We start from the raw sequence: 17,887 nt of genomic DNA, 5'->3' as shown, positions 1-17,887 counted from the left end.
GCTGCATCAACAACGCTTTGGGAATGCTTCCGCGTTGTCCACGCTCTAAATCACGTGTGTAATCAGTCCATAGGAAAGACTGTCTTCTCAACACACTCTCCTCACTAGTCAACACATTTCCATCTCCATCCTTTATTGCTCTAACTTTTCTCCACCCTTAGTGTCCAAATTCTCCTACAGCTCCTCATATGCCTTTTCCTTTGCTTTCACCACATCCATCTTTACCTGCTGTCGCATAACTTTGTTCTCCTGCCTACTTTTCTCATCACTCTGTCGATCCCACTCCTGTTTCTCAAATCTTTCTCCTTATGCTCCTGCACTTCCTCATTCCACCACCACGTCTTTTTATCTTCCTTTCTATTTCCAGATGTTACACCAAGTATTTTTCTAGCTGTCTCCCTCATCACTCCTGCAGTAGTTATCCAATCATCCAGCACCTCTTCACCACCACCGAGCTCCTGTCTGACCTCTTCCCTGAATCTCACACTACACTCTTCCTCCTTCAGTTTCCACCATCTTATTCTTCTTTCAGTCCTCACACTCCTCCTCTTCTTCTTCACTTCCAAAACCATCCTACAGACCACCATCCGATGCTGTCTAGCTACACTGTCCCCCGTCAACACCTTACAGTCTCCAATCTTCTTTAGGCTGCATCTCCTACATAGAACATAGTCCACCTGTGTGCACCTTCCTCCACTCTTATACGTCACCCTATGATCCTCCTTCTTCTTAAAATACGTGTTCACCACTGCCATTTCCATCCTTTTAGCAAAACCTACCACCATCTGCCCTTCCACATTCCTCTGCTTAAAGCCATACCTACCATCACCTCCTCATCACCTCTGTTCCCTTCACCTACATGCCTAGGTATACCTTCTACCACTTCATCTAATTCACTCTAGAATGTTTCCTTCTCCTCCATCTTACAACCAAACAACCTGAAAACAATCAGTTAAATAATATTTCATTTAATAATCAACCATTATTTATATTGTGTACATTTAATGCTACAGAAGCTGACCCAAAGTGTTTTACAATAAGTAAAATCAAGTCAAGTATTCTTTATTGTGGTTCCGATCATGCACAGTTGTAACAGTTCCTGCTACTATTTTCCTGCTTTGCCACCAGGGGGAAATGTCACCTGAATATTTAGCTCTTCCAGTTCAAGAGACACATTCTGTTTTTAGCCTACTTAACAAATGCTCATGCTACTATCATTTTGCGAAGTATTGTGTTTGTTTTACATTACAAAGCATTTCATAATCTACATTTTCCCATGTTTATTATGTTTATCAACCACACGCTTTCTCTTTTGTGTTTATTGGAATTGTTTACCTCCTGGATTGTCTTTTACAGACTTTGTTGGTTTATTGACCCTGTTTATGGATTTTGTATATATTCTTTGTTTTGTTTTTTTAGTTCTCTAATCCATGCATGGATTCCATACTGTCTGTCTTTGCTTCAGCGTCACAGAATAATTTACCTTTCTGGAAATCCAGCAAATTTACCGCAGTTACAATTAGGGAGAAATGCTATGAGCAGCTCAAGGCTCAGCAAGTGGCTAACACCCTCTTCCTGCAAACCGGCTGACCCAAATAACCTAAAATGACTCTACCTGACAAATTTGATGGTTCTGCAGGCTGCTGTTGTGGATTTCTTAGACAATGAAAGGTCTACGTCTCCCATCAACCTGAAGCCTTTGGCAAGAAAACTGCTAAATGCACACATATGCTAACCTTGCTAACCGGAAAGGATGCTAGATGGCAGGATGTAATTTACAGTGCAGAACACCTTCTTATCCCAGTACATGGATTTATGGAACCAGGGCCATCCATGAGAACTTGAAGTGAGCCCTACCCCTGGTCTTTCCAGTCTCTTATTACTGGCACAAGTGAATGGTGCTAATGGAACCCAGGTCTTCTCAGCTCTCATAGACTCCACCATGGGTCCACCATCTGTCATGTGGTTGAAGAACTCAAGATCCCCACAGTCCCTTGCATTGTGCTCTAGAGGATCACAGCGGTGGATGACGAAGGCTACATAACTAAACAAACCTCCCTAGTGACTATTGGTGTGAGACTATTTCATATCAAAAAAACTAATGTCATCTCCTCACCAACCAATTCCATTATCCTAGGGTTTCCCTGGTTTCAATCCCATAATCCAGTGATCTCCTGACATCAAAAGAAATTAAATTAACCATCCCCAACCTGCTTGAACACTATAAAGACAATCAGATTCAACTACTCTGTCGTTTGACATCTGTAGAAGTCCAATGCCCACCGTGCCCACCAACATGTATAAAGAATAGCATGTTTAAGGGTTTTATTAGGTACAGAGCCACCATTCTAACTTTTCATCAACCTTGGGACTGTTTCATTAAGTTACATACAACATGACCCCACCCCAGTGCTGGGTATTCCCCTTTTCATGCCTGAAACCAAGGCAGTAAAATAATACATAGAGGAAGAACTCGCAGTTGGTTTTATTTGTCCCTCTACATCCCCAGCAGCTGCAGGGTTTTTCTTCCTGAAAGAAAAGAATGGCAGTCTCAGACCATGCATTGATTACCGTGGTCCCTTACCCACTCTCTCTGGTGCTGTCCACCCTCGCACAGCTCAGAAGGAACACTTCCTCAAGCTAGACCTCTGCAGCGTCTATGATCTGATCTGAATCAAGGAGGTATGAAAAACTGCACACCACCAGGGGGCACCAGGAATACAGGTTAATGCCATATGGCCTTACTAATCAGCAATCTTCCAGGCCTTCATTAATTAAATTTTTCGGAACGTGTTAACCCGACAGCTGTGGCGACCCCTAATGGTAGAAGTCGGAAAAAAGATGATGATTATGATGCTTCATGTAAAAGTGTAACAACTGTTTTTAACAGTTTTTGTGACCTTTCTTCACAATGTTGAGCTTTTCTTTAAAAATAAATCTTGTGGATGCCATTATCAGTGCATTTGTTGCCAAATCAACTGCTTCTCTTCTATCTGTCATTGTGGAACAAAAAATCAGCTATTATATCCACCCCAATATTTTTGAGCTTGCTGAGTGATTTGCAAGCTCTGACTAGTGAGCAACTCGCTATCTGATCCATTTAAGTAACAGCTTCAAGCCTCATGGATTGTAAGCCACAAGTCGTTCTCAGAACCGACTGTAATTGGGAAGAATTTAATAAAGATTTATGAACAAAAATTTACCCATATATAAGTCAGTGATTTTGAAATTACAAGTTAGAGATCATTTATTGATTTATTGAGCAACACAAACATGGAAATAATTTTCTAAATCACAATAGAATCATTTGATGGGCTGAAGAATATATTTCACATTATTTAAACACACAACATTGATTTACAGTCTAATTTCATTACATTCTATTCATTACAGCCAGTCAGTATAATCTGTACTGTTCCTCAGGGTACATGCTTTCTAATTTCATTCACACCCTTAACCCCCTCATCGTTAATATTCTTAATAATCAATAATAAGTCAAGATGTTTGTGTTTATGGAGTAATAAAATTGCTTTATGATTTATTAAAATACTTTGCATTCAGAGAATTACCTAGATGCCCAAGAAATCAATTAAAGGCCTTTTCGTTTCCTCGTGGGCTTGCACGCCTCTAAACAGCAAAAGAAAACAAAAAGATTTTGTTTCATTATTATTATTATTATTATTATTAATGTCAGTAATATGACAGTCTATACTTTTATTCTAAAGTTTGGATTATTATTTTATTCTTGTATTGTTAAAATGCCAGCTGTGTCCAGTGGTGTTTATAGAGTTCTACAAACAGTCATGTGAAATAGAAAGTACACTTAAAACTATAGAATGAAATATGTATCAGGACATAATAAAAATCATCTGGTCCTTATCAGTTCTTAGATTGAACTAAATACAGGCTCGGAAGAATTGCAACACCACATGCTCAACCATACATATTTAACAAAAAATAAAGTAAAAATGGAAAAGGTAGGTGTGAAATACCTATGTTGTACAGTTTGTAGCTTCACCACATATTGATTAATTAAATTATTACTTGTGTAATTTTGTAATGCAACTGTTGCCATTGATTGTATTACTGTCTTGCATCCTCCCAATCAACCTGACCTAACTCACAGTATCACAATATTCTGGGATTTCATGTGAATCATTACATTTGGATTAACTGAATCTGGATGTGGATATACATCAATCAGGCACAACATTATAACCACTGACAGGTAAAATTAATAACACTGATTATCTTATCTCATCATGGCAGCTGTTAGTGGGTGGGATATATTTATTAGGCAGCAAGTGGACATTTTGCATTCAAGGAAATGTGTGTTAAAAGCAGGAAAAAAGGGCAAGTGTAAGGATTTGAGCGAGTTTGACGAGGGTCAAATTGTGATGTCTAGATCAGTGGTCCCCAACCTTTTTTGCACCATGGACAGGATTAATGTCAGACAATATTTTCACAGACCGGTCTTTAAGGTGTGGTGGATAAATATGTGAAAATAAATACGGAAATTCCACTTTGTTTTTTTTGTTGGTTTTTTGGTGGGTTGGGGACCACTGGTCTAGATGACTGGGTCTGAGCATCTCCAAAACTGCAGCTCTTCTTCATTTTGGCTTGATTTTTGTAAATCACAAATACAGTATGTCATGTGTTGCTCATCTGAGGTTGTTTTATCCTATTTTTAAGATATTATAAGTGTTATGTCCTGATATGTAAACCATAGAGTTCAAAGAGCAAATCATTTTCTTTTGCATGACTGTCAATAAATTGTGATCTTGTCTTTATGGTGAATTGTCACTTCCGTTCACTACAATCTAATGGATGGTAAAATGGAAAAAACAGTAAAATGTGAAACAACAAGGCATCACTCCCAGGTTAGCTTTATTTTTTTACCTTATCGTTTAGTGGACCAGATAAAAGGCCCAATGGAAATTAAGGCCCTATCATGGACGTCCACAGATCTGCTTGAACGATGGTGATGTCCACTGAAACAGCGCTGCAGACAACACACAGAAAAGTATTTATTATTTTCTGTCATTTTCAGTGGTTCAGCAAGCAGGTTTATTTATTTCAAATAGTTTCAGTTTCTGTCTGCACTATTAAATGGTGCATGTTAAACCTACTTCCTTATGTTCAGAATTGTATACACTCACCACTGCACAGTTGTTGTTTCTCAGAAGGCAAAGGTGAATGCTGCAGTGAAGGAAAACCTTGGATTCGTCATTATGAAACGAAAACATCTTGAAGGAGAATCGTCCAGTTGTGGAGACACCGTTCTCAATCATCTTCACTGTGCCATCAATTGCATTAGGACACCTAAAAATATAGATCTGTCTTTAAATGGTGGTCCAAATATTTTATCATCATGGTATGGCTTGTGATATTGCTGTGCATTTACTGTACTGGGCTATGAAAAGGTAAGTTTCAGTGAGTATTATTTGGGACAGATGAGCTTCATATTGGTGTTCACTTACATAAATTAAAAGTCTTTTCTCACAGAAAATAATAAAAAAAAAATAATAATAATTTTTCATTTTGATTCTAAGTCCCCAGATGGTACCAGAAATAGGATTATTTAAATGCTTAATTCTGCTTAACGCTTTGGGAACACTTCTGCATTGTCCATGCTCTGAATCACGTGTAATCAGTCCAATGGAAAAGCACAGCATCACCAGCGGGGTAAAGTCATGACAAGTAAGCTATAAAAGCACATGGAGTAAAACCGTCGACAGCTTCGGAAAAGGGAAGGAAGTGCTGCATGGATGCTGGCAGAGGGGCATGGAAACGCAGCGTCTCGTTCCCTTCGGGGAACCATGGTTACATACGTAACCTGGAGACGTTCCCCTTTATGAAATCGAGCTGCTTCAACAATGCTTTGGAAACATTAGTCCAATAATGCCAGACTGACCAATCCCTGCCTAGTGTGGATGGGCACAGGGACAGAGGGATCAGGAGTGGCACAAAGATCAGTAGGTTGGCCCAACCCACAGCTTTGCAGTTGTCTTGGAGGGAAACTCCAGAGGACAAAGCATTAGAGGCTGCCACACTGAGTCGAGCTTACACTGGGTACAGTCGGTTAAGCTTTTCCTGGTCTGGGGCCTGGAAGGGAGAAGTGAAGAATGACTGGAGCTTAACAGGTCATGGGACAATCGAGGGTACCTTGGGAATGTACCCTGATTTAGAGTAGAAGAAGGCACTTGCTATGCCTGGAGTAAATTCCAGGAAAGTAGGGGCCACAGAGAGGGCCCAAAGATTCACTACTCTAGTTATAGGAGATGGCCAAGAGGTTCATAGTCTTAACTGTGAGGAACCTTAAAGGCACCTTGGTCAATGGCTCAAAGAGAGACTAAGACTGGGCCTCCAAGACAATGGCCAAGTCCCACACAGGCACTTGCCATGTGACCTTGATCATGCGGAGTGGATTGCCTTTCCAAGGGAATCCACGGGTCCTGAGCCACCACTAAAGGGATTTCATGTGCAGAAGGCTAAGTGGAACTACATTGAATGCTACTGCCATTAGACCCAGCAGTCTCTGGAACTGCTTTACAGTAAAAGACTGGCCTTCTTTCACTCTCCTGGTGGCCGTTAGGATGCAGGAGATAACTGCGCCCGCATGAGGGTCGAATCTCACACTAAGCCTAAGTAAGTGGTTCTCTGTAACCGAGACAGCACACGCTTTTTGGCATTCAGCTGTAGCTCCAACTCCTTCATATGAGCGAGAATGACATCTCGATGCCGGACTGTTAACTGCTCCGATTGAGCCAATAATGACCAGTGTCTAGTGCACTTAGAGCCTGAGCTACTCCATGGTGCAGCTCAGGCCATTCTCCTCTGACCTCTGGCATCAACAAGGCATTTGCGCCCACAGAACTGCCGCTCACTGGATATTTTCTCTTTTTCGGACCATTCTCTGTAAACCCTAGAGATGGTTGTGCGTGAAAATCCCAGTAGATCAGCAGTTTCTGAAATACTCAGACCAGCCCGTCTGGCACCAACACTAATGCCACATTCAAAATCACTTAAATCACCTTTCTTCCCTTATTCTGATGCTCGGTTTCAACTGCAGCAGATCGTCTTCACCATGTCTACATGCCTAAATGCATTTAAGTTGCTGCCATGTGATTGGCTGATTACAAATTTGCATTAACGAGCAGTTGGACAGGTGTACCTAATAAAGTGGCCGGTGAGTGTATATATATATATATATATATATATATATATATATATATATATATATATACACACACATACACATACACACACACACACACACACACACACACACACACAGAGACCAGGTATTACAGTGGAACCCGGTTATGTCGATGTCCTAGGGGGTTGCCAAAAAGCATGGAGGTAACCGATGATCGAGATAAACGAAAATCAAAATGGCGGCAGTATATTAACGTGCTTGAAGTTTCTTTATGTACATGATGTGCGTTAATAAATGAGAATGTGCATGCACGTGTTTTTGAAGGGTTTTTTACACAACAGCGTTGCTGCGATTTGTTTGATGAAAGCATGCTATAAAAATACATACAGTACATGTTTATCTGTCAGGAATCCACCTGCCACGCCCCCTTCGGCCCCCTTCAGCGTGTCAGGTGTTTTCTCGGCCGCTTTCTCTGAAACTCCCGGCTTCAATCGCGCACATATGGTGCTCGTTTATCATCATCACCAGCTCCTATTTAAACTTCCACACTCTCACTGTCCGTTATTGTTGGTATATGTTGGTTCACGGCGGGCATTGTTATCGCGCATGCGTATCCCAGTACGTGTCTTCCCACCGGCACTCTCTCAACGGCTGCGCAATGGCTGCGCTTTTCTCCCCGGTCCTGCGGGTGTTCATTCTATAGATAACCGACGTTGGAGAGAGTAAAACAAGATGGCTGCTGAAGGCAGGAGTGGGTCGTTGGGCTCCACTCATGCCCTTTGTATTTTACAGTTTTTTTTTATGCTATTAAGTGCTTGACAGAAACAGCGCTATCAGGTCAATATTACGTCAAGATAGAGCGCACGCATCCAAAGTAATAATGGTACTGATACTTTTGGCTGGAGATGTGCATCTGAACCCAGGCCCATGCTTGATCGCCGGGCTAGCTCTGTGGAGGTAACGCCTGACCCAGGTGAATACGTGCAGGTGAACCCGCCCCTGATTGCATCAGTGCCTCACGCAGCGGAGCTGGAGGAAATGTTGACTCAGTGCCAGGAGCTGCCGGAGCAGCGTCATGCAGGGAAGCGGAGTGCATCCGAGCCCCGTATGAGGATATCGGGCCGTGTACACACCGGTGAGTCACCCTGCCTGACTGATATCCATCCGAGGACTGGACCAGGGGATTCTATGGGTGTTGGGTCCGGTGAGAGTTTTCGCATTCGGCTGGGTGACAGAGCAGCGGCATTAGTTACAGCGGAGCGTGTAAACCTTTGTGAATCTGGGGAAACAATCAACATACTACAAACAGCTCGGGTGACTCAGAAAGTCGTGCTGCACAGAAAATTAAGAATTATCCACTCCTTCAATCTGTTAATCATGCCCGGGTGCTTTGGGATGTTAAGTGCAAACCTAAGGGAATATTAGGCGGGCAGTTAAACATACGCAGCCTGATCCCTAAACGTGATCAGGTCTCAGCACTTCTTCTGGATTCAAACTTGGATTACCTCTGTTTAACAGAATCGTGGCTCCATAGTAACATTCCAACTAATATGATTGACATTGCTGGGTATCAGTGTTTCAGAAAGGATAGAATAACAGGCAAGGGGGAGTATTAATATACATCAAAGACAAATTTAAATGTCACTTAATTGAACTGAATACCCCCCTGGAATGTTTAGCCCTAAATGTAATCCTTTTGCCTACTATGAATTTTAATATCTCTGTCCTCTATAATCCACCTTCTCATAATGTTAAGTTTTATGATGAATTAAATGTTATAGTTAAACAACTAGACTTTTATAGAGAGACAGTATGGTATGGTGACTATAATATTAACTGGTCTGATTAAAACTGTAAACATAAACTCAAAGCACTTATGACAAAATACAACTATCAACAAATAATTGTAGGACCCACAAGAATAACAAGGCACACCAAGACCCTCATTGATTTAGCATTTACAAATAGACCTGAACGAATAATGAAGATTCATAATTTGATTACTGGACTCTCGGACCACAATATGACTTTGACTGTTAGGAAACTGACGAAGAAGCGCCTGCAGTACTTTGGTAAACCTGTTCATGAAAAAATACAGTTTATTATTCCTAAATCCTAGATCTAAACTTAATAGCGATCTCCTGACTTACAGAAGTTTTAGGAACAAGGTTGTATCTGAGCTGCGAAAAGCAAAAGTGACATATTACACTAATTTAATTGATAGTGCTAAAGGCAACAATAATTCACTTTGGAGGCATTTAAAAAATCTGACTAATAAATTAAATAAACATAAAAAGATTACAGAACTTAACTTTAATGGAAATAGTATAACCGATTGTGCCACTATGGCTGATGAATTTAATTCATATTTTTTACAATCTGTTGAAGAACTAACAAAAGAATTCCAGCTTGTCAATCCTCTCAATTATCCATTGAGAGCAACCTCAACAGATTTCTTTTATATTAAAGAGGTGTCGGATATAACAGTTGCAGAAATAATTAATAAACTTCCAAGTTCTAAGTCTGATGACATTTTTAGGATGAACAGTTGTTTTCTTAAAAAGTATAAGGATGTCCTTGTCAAACCATTGACCCACCTTGTTAATCTTTCTATAAGAAACAGTACATTTCCCAGTGCATGGAAACAAGGTATAATTATTCCTGTGTTCAAAAGTGGTAGCCAAGACTCAATGAGTAACTATCGCCCTATATCGATTTTACCAGTCTTATCTAAAATTATTGAAAAAGTTGTAGTAGTGCAACTGAGTGACCATTTAGAAGCCAGACAGCTACTCCATCCTCACCAGTTTGGGTTTAGACCAGGTTATTCAACAGAAATAGCAAACTGCTGTTTAATTGAAAAAGTAAAAAAGTCCCTGGACAAGGGTCATGTGGTGGGGGCTGTATTTATTGACCTTAAAAAGGCGTTTGATATGGTCAATCATAGTTTGCTTTTATCTAAAATGTTAAATTTAAATTTTTTAAATGAGGCAGTGCTGTGGTTTACATCTTACCTCCAGTCTAGAGTACAGTGTGTTAAAGTTGATCAAAACATATCCACACTCTCAAACATAAAAATGGGCATTCCGCAGGGTTCTATACTTGGCCCCATGCTGTTTAGTCTTTTTATAAATGACTTGCCCCTGCACTGCTCTGATGCCAGATGTCAGCTTTATGCGGATGATGCAGTTATTTATGCACCCGCCAAGTCACCTGAGCAGGCTGCGGCTGTATTGTCAACTAGTATGTTTGATATTAGTATGTTTGAATTAGTATGTTTTTTAAGATGTGCAATAACTTTATCTGTGTGAAATATTATTAAACAAATCAGGTACAATATTATGTGCAATATTACGTGCAATTTACGTGCAATACTACCTCAAAACGACTTAAAAAGCGTACTTTTGTTTTTTTTCTCCTATTCGTATTATTACATTGTACTGTATATATACTGGTATTGTAGTATATGTATATTATTTTTAGATATTTGCATTTATTTTTATTTCTTTGTTATTATTATTATTATTATTATTGTTATTATTATTTATTTTTATTTCTGTTTTTTATTTTTTTGTATATTCTTCTTTTTTATATATATTTGCATCTATTTTTATTTCTTTGTCTTGCTGCTGTAACATAGAAATTTCCCCACTGTGGGACGAATAAAGGTTTATCTTATCTTATCTTATCTTATCTTATCTTATCTTATCCAACAATGGCTCATCCAAAATCAACTAGTTTTAAATCTCACAAAAACAGTTTCTATGTGCTTTTCCATTAAAAAACTCGATTTAAAAGGAAGATTTAATATTAATATACAAAATACAGAAATTAATCCAGTTACAGAATTCAAATATCTATGGTTGGTTTTAGATCCTCAACTAAAATTTGATAAGCACATAAGGAACATTTTAAAAACTATACAAAGTAATCTAAATTGTTTTAAATTAATTAGAAGTTTTATACCACACCAGGCAGCCCTGCTGTACATGCATGCTATGATTTTTACTCATATATCGTACTGCATGACAGCATGGGCTCAAGCCCCTCCTACTGCAACCAAATGCATACGTTCTGTATACAACAGAGCAATAAAAATTATGGACAAAAAACCAATTCGACACCATCACTATATGAATGAATTTTGAGAGTTTTAGCAATTTTTGCTTTCTTAAATTAATTTACAAGTGCATTAATCATTTAGTACCTGAGCCATTAAGTTCATTTATTGAGAGACAGAGCAGCACTCGAGTCACTAGGGGTTTTACAAATCATGACTGTAAAATCCCATACTGTAGGACCAGTTTTGGTCAGACTACCTTCTCTGTGAAGAGCTCCAAACTCTGGAACTCTTTACCATCTGACATTAAGACTATACTGGACTTTAATGTGTTTACTTCCATGCTAAAAAACTGGTTAAAGACAAACCAAAGGTGCACTCATTTTTAACTAGTAGGTAAGAGTTGTACATGATATGTGTGTGTATGTAAACTTTACGGGTAAATTTTATTGTGTATGACTAGGGACAGGAATTGCCCATATCATGTTATTTGTTTAAATTGAAGTAGTTAGTATGTAAATTGTATTGTGTTTAGAGCCCAACCAGGGACAGGAGTTGAAAATTAGCATTTGCTATAAACTTTTTATGTAGCATTTCAGTGACAAGCTTGCTTTGACACTATGTATGTTGCATTGTCCCTGTCAAATAAATAAAATGAAATGAAATGACAAATTTTTCCCCCCTTGTGCTCGAGATATTAGGGTTCGGCGACATAACCGATAAAAAATGCTTAGAAAAAGCGAGAATTTGGCTGTTCCACTTCAAAAACCTCGACTTAATAGGGTTGTCGAGGTAACCGAGGGCGAGATAACCGGGTTCCACTGTACATCACAACATTATGAGCAGTGACGTGAATAGCACTAATTATCTAATTGTGGCACCTGTTAATGGGTGGATTATATTTATTATGGATATATACAGTACAGACCAAAAGTTTGGACACACCTTATCATTCAAAGAGTTTTCTTTATTTTCATGACTATGAAAATTGTAGAGTCACACTGAAGGCATCAAAACTATGAATTAACACGTGGAATTATATACTACATAAAAAAGTGTGAAACAACTGAAAATATGTCATATTGTAGGTTCTTCAAAGTAGCCACCTTTTGCTTAGATTACTGCTTTGCACACTCTTGGCATTCTCTTGATGCCTACTTTGAAGAACCTACAATATGACATATTTTCAGTTAACTTTTTTGTTATGTATATAATTCCACATGTGTTAATTCATAGTTTTGAGGCCTTCAGTGTGACTCTACAATTTTCATAGTCATGAAAATAAAGAAAACTCTTTGAATGAGAAGGTGTGTCCAAACTTTTGGTCTGTACTGTATAGATAATATATATAAACTTTTGGTCTGTACTGTATATATATATATATATATATATATATATATATATATATATATATATATATATATAAAAACTGCAACTCTTGTGGGATGTTCCCGGTCTGCAGTGGTCAGTATCTATCAAAAGTGCTCCAAGAAAGGAACAGTTCTGAATTGGCAGCAATGTCGTGGGCGCTCGAGGCTCATTGATGAGGCATGTGGGGAGCAAAGGCTGGTCCGTGTGGTCCAATCCAACAGATGAGCTCCTGTAGCTCAAATTGCTAAAGAACATTATGCTTTTAATGATCTACAGGTCATGACTGTTTTATCAGCGAAAATATTAGGCAGGTGGTCATAATGTTATGTCTGTTTGGTGGTCATAGAGTTATGCCTGGTCAATGTTTATGTCCAGAGAAAAAGAAAGTTACTTACTTGTGATTAATCAGGTCCCAGCGGACAGTGTAATTTGCTTCTTTTACAGGTGTGGCCCAACATGAATCTATCACTGTGGCAATCTGATGGCTGTCCACTCCTTGAACAAAGACTCCTATGTAGATTTGTTGGCCCACCTCTATATTCACCCTGCCGGTGTACCGGTGTGAAAAGCCAGCATCTTCAAAGGGTATCATCCTGACCTGGTACATGCCCTTTCCATCTGGAAGATCCTTGTGCACAATGCTTTGAGATAGTACAATATTTTTACAAATTAGAATAGGCACCATGATTATGGGTGTGTAAATGTATCCCTTTCAAAAAGTTTTTAGTAGTGAACTGCAAGCCTTCCTACCTCTGAACAGAATTTAGCTCAGTATCTATGCTAGATGTCTGAGTGAGCTGGTACATGCAGGAGAAATAAAGTTCCAGTCTTTTCGCTCTGTGAATAGGGCCTTCTGGAGAGTCTACTTCCCCTTGGATTCGGTTCTCATAAATAAAATAGGTTCCATTGGCCTGAGAGTATTATTGCAATAAAAGAAAATTTAACTCTGACTTTATAACCAACAAGTAATACGGATTATAAATTAATTATTTCAGATTAAACCAATCACAATAGAGAGATACAGTGCATCCGTAAAGGTTTCACAGCGCTTCACTTTTTCCACATTTAGTCAAGTTACAGCTTAATTACAAAATTGATTAAATTCATTATTTTTCTTAAAATTCTAGAAACAATACCCCATAAAAGCTTTGCAAATGTATTAAAATAGAATAAAAAATAAATAAATACAAACACATGTACATACTCTAAGTTTTAAAAGTTTTGCCATGACACTCAAAATTTAGCTTAGGTGCATCCAGTTTTCATTAATCAACCTTGAGATGTTTCTAAAGCTTGATTGGAGTTAATCTGTGGTAAATTTAGTTGTTTGGACATGATCTGGAAAGGCACACACCTGTCTATAAAAGGCCCCACAGTTAACAGTGCATGTCAGAGCACAAACCAAGCCATGAAGACCAAGGAATTGTCTGTAGACCTCTGAGACAGGATTGTATCGAGGCACAGATCTGGGGAAGGGGACAGGACATTTCTGCAGCATTATAGATTCCAATAAGCACAGTGGCCTCCATCATCTGTAAATGGAAGAAGTTTGCAACCACTAGGACTCTGTCTAGAGTGGGCTGCCCGGCCAAACCGAGTGATCGGTAAGAACCACCTTAGTCATTAGGTTGTGGAACCTGATGGTCTCTTAGAAAGAGCTCTAGCGTTTCTTGGTGGAAAGGGGAGAACCTTCCAAAAGAACAACCATCTCTGCAGCACTGCCTGGAGTTTGCCAAAAGGCTCCCGAAGGACTCTCAGACCAAACAAAAATGTTACTCTTTTCTGCCAGTTGTCATGTCTGGAGGAAACCAGGCACTGCTCATCACGTGGCAAATGACATCAGGCTATAGGGATGTTTTTCAGTAGCAGGAACTGGGATAATAGTCAGGATCAAGTGAAACATTAATGCAGAAATGTACAGAGACGTCCTTGATAAAAACCTGCTTCAGAGCTCTCTGGGCCTGAGACTGGGGTGACTGTTTATCTTCCAACAGGACGATGACTCTAAGCACACAGTTAAGATAACAAAGAAGTGGCTCTGTAAATGTCCTTAAGTGGCCCAGACAGAGCCCAGACTTTAACCTGATTGAACATCTCTGGACGGATCTGAAAATGTCTGTCCGCTGAATCTGACCAAACAACCTGATAGAGCTTAAGAGGTTATGAAAAAAGAAAAATGCCCAGAAACTGGTGTGGCAAGCTTGAAGCATCAAAAAGGTGTTTTAACAATGTAGTGAGCAAATGCTGTGAATACTTATGTACATGTAATTTTTTTTATATTGTTTTATTTTTAATAAATTTGCAAAGATTTCAAACAAACGTCATGTCATTAGAGGGGATTGTTTGTAGAATTCTGAGGAAAATAATGAATTTAATCAATTTTGGAATGAAGCTGTAACGTGGAAATGTGGAAAAAGTGTAGCGCTGTGAATACTTTCCTAATGCACTGTAGGTGTACCGTAAGATTTGTGCCACAGATGTGTTCATCATTGTCAAAGTGGAACACCAGTCTGCCATCATGAACTGTTCCTTTGCAGCTCGGGTCATTTAAGTGGAGGTTACTCACAGGAAAACCAGCTTCAAACAGCTGACAGCGGGACAGAGACATGGTGCCAGAGCTGCTTTCACACATTTCAGTAGCATCTAATGAAAAAAGAAGTAATTCACAGTAGAGTTTGTGTAAATAAACTTATTGGAGAATTTGTTTCCATGACAATAATATTTTAGAAATGTATACCATAATGATCAGGGTTTGGTCTGGGATCATTTTCATTACAGAAGCAGCCATAGATGCCATCTTTCTCCCCACACCACTCATCTGCAGTACAGTTCAGATTCTCACAGGGATCCATTCTTGCTAATTAGAGGAAGAATAGATGGTAGTTCAGTCGAAATAGTTTTATATAATTGACTATAGCATTTCCCTTAGAGTATTATTACTCTAATCCTATATTATCTAGAAGACTCTTTCATTTTTTAAATACTGTATCAGTAAACATAAATATAGCAATCTTACAGCAAGATAAATCAGAGCGCCAGTCTGGGATCTGGAGCTCCAGTGTGGTGCAAGCAGCATCATAGGCCTCCACAGCTGAACAGAGTATGTCTTGTCCCCATGCCTGTGGGTAAGCACACATGTCATACACACAGGAACTGAAGTAGGATTCAGGGTTGATACGGAACTGGCAGTGCTGAAATGGTCCACTGGTGTTGGTGATGATGCTGCAGAGTCTAGAGTACTCCTCTCTGAAGGCGCAGTCATTAGGATCAACAGGCTGGTCATTAACACCACATCTAGACAGGGAACAGAAATATAATAAAAGTGTGAAAATGGTTTTAAATACAAAAAACAAAAAACAAAAAATAATTATGTAAAATGTTATCTAAATTACAGCTCTACATTTATCTTAAACATTTTTTTTATTGTTTTAAATTTGTACTACCTTGCACTACTGATGTTTGATTTCCAGCTGTTGCCAAAAACAACATCATTGGGTGCAAGTTCTCCATTCGGCAGGGTCTTGTCATCTGTAGGATCTCCATTATTGTTCCCACACATTCCACACACAGATCCATGGAAGCTTGGACCCAGCCTGACCAAAAGTGTATAACGGCCATCGTAGTAGACCATGAGCTCATGTGAAGCATTTACAACTATAAAATTCTGCTCCTGATATATTTCTGCAAGATTATTGATGTGATAAGCAGATGAATCCACTTCAACTCCATTAACCTGAAAAAGAAAAACAAAAGTAAAATCGTGTGTGTAACACACACACATTTTTTTCTCTGGCAGCAGGAATATAACATTATTTTAGTACCTTTACTCTCTTGTTTTGTCCAATTGTAATTTGTGTTTGTGTTTCTTGTTTATTTAGCCAAATGTCCACTGCAGATACAAAGGAAACTGCTCTGCTCCCACGATGCATGTTGGTTGCCACCAGACGGAATTGTAGACCATCATGATGGACATTTCCACATGTCTGAGAAATCTCATATGAACAAGTGCCCTACAGAATATTTGATTAAATAATGCATCATAAATAGGGTATAATAACTTTAGGTAAGAATACATTTTGAAGTAGTTTGTCAGTTGTTACTTATCATCATCATCGCTACTATATCTCACTCAGTCACTCTCAGTTACTGCTTTTTACTGCCCAGAATTACATTGATCTGTAGCTTTAGGTCACATACTGTACATTTACATGCACAATGATAACTGGGATACTTATGAACTCCATACTTATGGAATGGAGTGTATGGCAGAGGGGGTGTGGCTGACTGCCAGTTTGTAAAGTGTGGGATGGACCCCGGAGCAGGATAGACAGTGTTTATGCTCCCTGACACTCCCGGCCAGCTGTTTGTTTAGCAGCTTAGCGATGCATGCCAAAAGTGGCTGCTGGATGAGGACCGGTAGGTCCTTGACCTTGTAGTGTTAGAGCGGTTCGCCGCGCAGAGTGGGTCCAGTGCTAGCGTCTGGCGGCGGTGGATAAGGTGGTCCAGCTGGCTGAAGACCACCTAGCTGAGTACACAGGGGCTGGCGATTCCTTTACTTCCTTCTCTAACTCTTTCTCTCATTCTTCCCCTGTCTCTCCCCACTCTCCTTCCATTTCCCTCCCACTGAGAAAGGGGCAAATCCTCCCAAAGTTGATCGCTCGTCCTCGAGCTCCTCACCCTCCCACTCCTACTTCTCATTTTCCGATGTCGGTGTCTCTTATCACACAGGTGGACAATTCGGAGGTGGGAGTGGTAAGCCTGGGCCAGTCTGTTGGCTTTGCAAGAAGCTGGGACATAACAATGCCCCCTAATGGAGTTGGGGGTGATGGTCCAGAACCCCAAGGCACGGCAAGCCACACCAATCAAGCTAGAACATACAGCATATTGGTGAGTATCCAAGGTGGTTACACTTCCGTTTGGATTGTTTGGAGCCCCAGAGACAATTCAATACCTCAAGGACCAAATTCTCCGACCCGCCTACATTGATTACAATCATCTATAGTAATGACTGGCAGCGGCATTTACAACACTTTAGAGCGTTCCTGAGAACCATGAGGGTGAGCAAGACTCACAGCAAACCCAAAGAAGTGTACAATTGGGCTGGTGGATGTATGGGGTTTTCACTTGAGTCGTAGGCAGGTGCGTCCCCAAATTGATAAGACCACAGCGATAGCAGCCTGCCCAAGACCAAAAAGTCCCATGACCAAAAAGGAGGTGAGACGGTTCCTGGTGCTGGCTGGCTATTATCGAAGGTTTGTCTATATGTATTCGGACGTCACCAGCCTGCTGACCAAGCT

The 17,887-nt window shown here is 39.7% G+C and overlaps 1 protein-coding gene across 16 annotated transcripts in view; it reads right to left on the bottom strand.

Moving 5' to 3' along the window:
• Window positions 1-895: 895 nt before the first annotated feature.
• The window catches only part of LOC124376177 (alpha-tectorin-like), a 36,689-nt gene continuing 19,697 nt past the window's right edge, over window positions 896-17,887 (bottom strand). For 15 of the 16 annotated variants that reach the window (XM_046835136.1, XM_046835140.1, XM_046835141.1 and 12 more), the window contains 10 exons: window positions 16,412-16,600; window positions 16,034-16,323; window positions 15,607-15,884; window positions 15,328-15,447; window positions 15,049-15,233; window positions 13,341-13,501; window positions 12,986-13,231; window positions 5,160-5,322; window positions 4,900-5,002; window positions 3,237-3,627 (listed from right to left, as the gene is read on the bottom strand). In XM_046835136.1, the coding sequence (XP_046691092.1) occupies window positions 4,901-5,002; window positions 5,160-5,322; window positions 12,986-13,231; window positions 13,341-13,501; window positions 15,049-15,233; window positions 15,328-15,447; window positions 15,607-15,884; window positions 16,034-16,323; window positions 16,412-16,600 (1,734 nt within the window). In that variant the 3' untranslated portion in view covers window positions 3,237-3,627; window position 4,900. Of the gene's footprint in view, window positions 2,530-3,236; window positions 3,628-4,899; window positions 5,003-5,159; window positions 5,323-12,985; window positions 13,232-13,340; window positions 13,502-15,048; window positions 15,234-15,327; window positions 15,448-15,606; window positions 15,885-16,033; window positions 16,324-16,411; window positions 16,601-17,887 lie in introns of those variants that run through there. The other variant, XR_006923784.1, reaches the window with a different exon arrangement.

The sequence above is a fragment of the Silurus meridionalis genome, chromosome 22 (assembly GCF_014805685.1).
Source record: "Silurus meridionalis isolate SWU-2019-XX chromosome 22, ASM1480568v1, whole genome shotgun sequence".
Taxonomy (NCBI): domain Eukaryota; kingdom Metazoa; phylum Chordata; class Actinopteri; order Siluriformes; family Siluridae; genus Silurus; species Silurus meridionalis.
The sequence above is the reverse complement of the archived record's forward strand: the minus strand, read 5'-3'. Positions and strand labels throughout refer to the sequence as shown.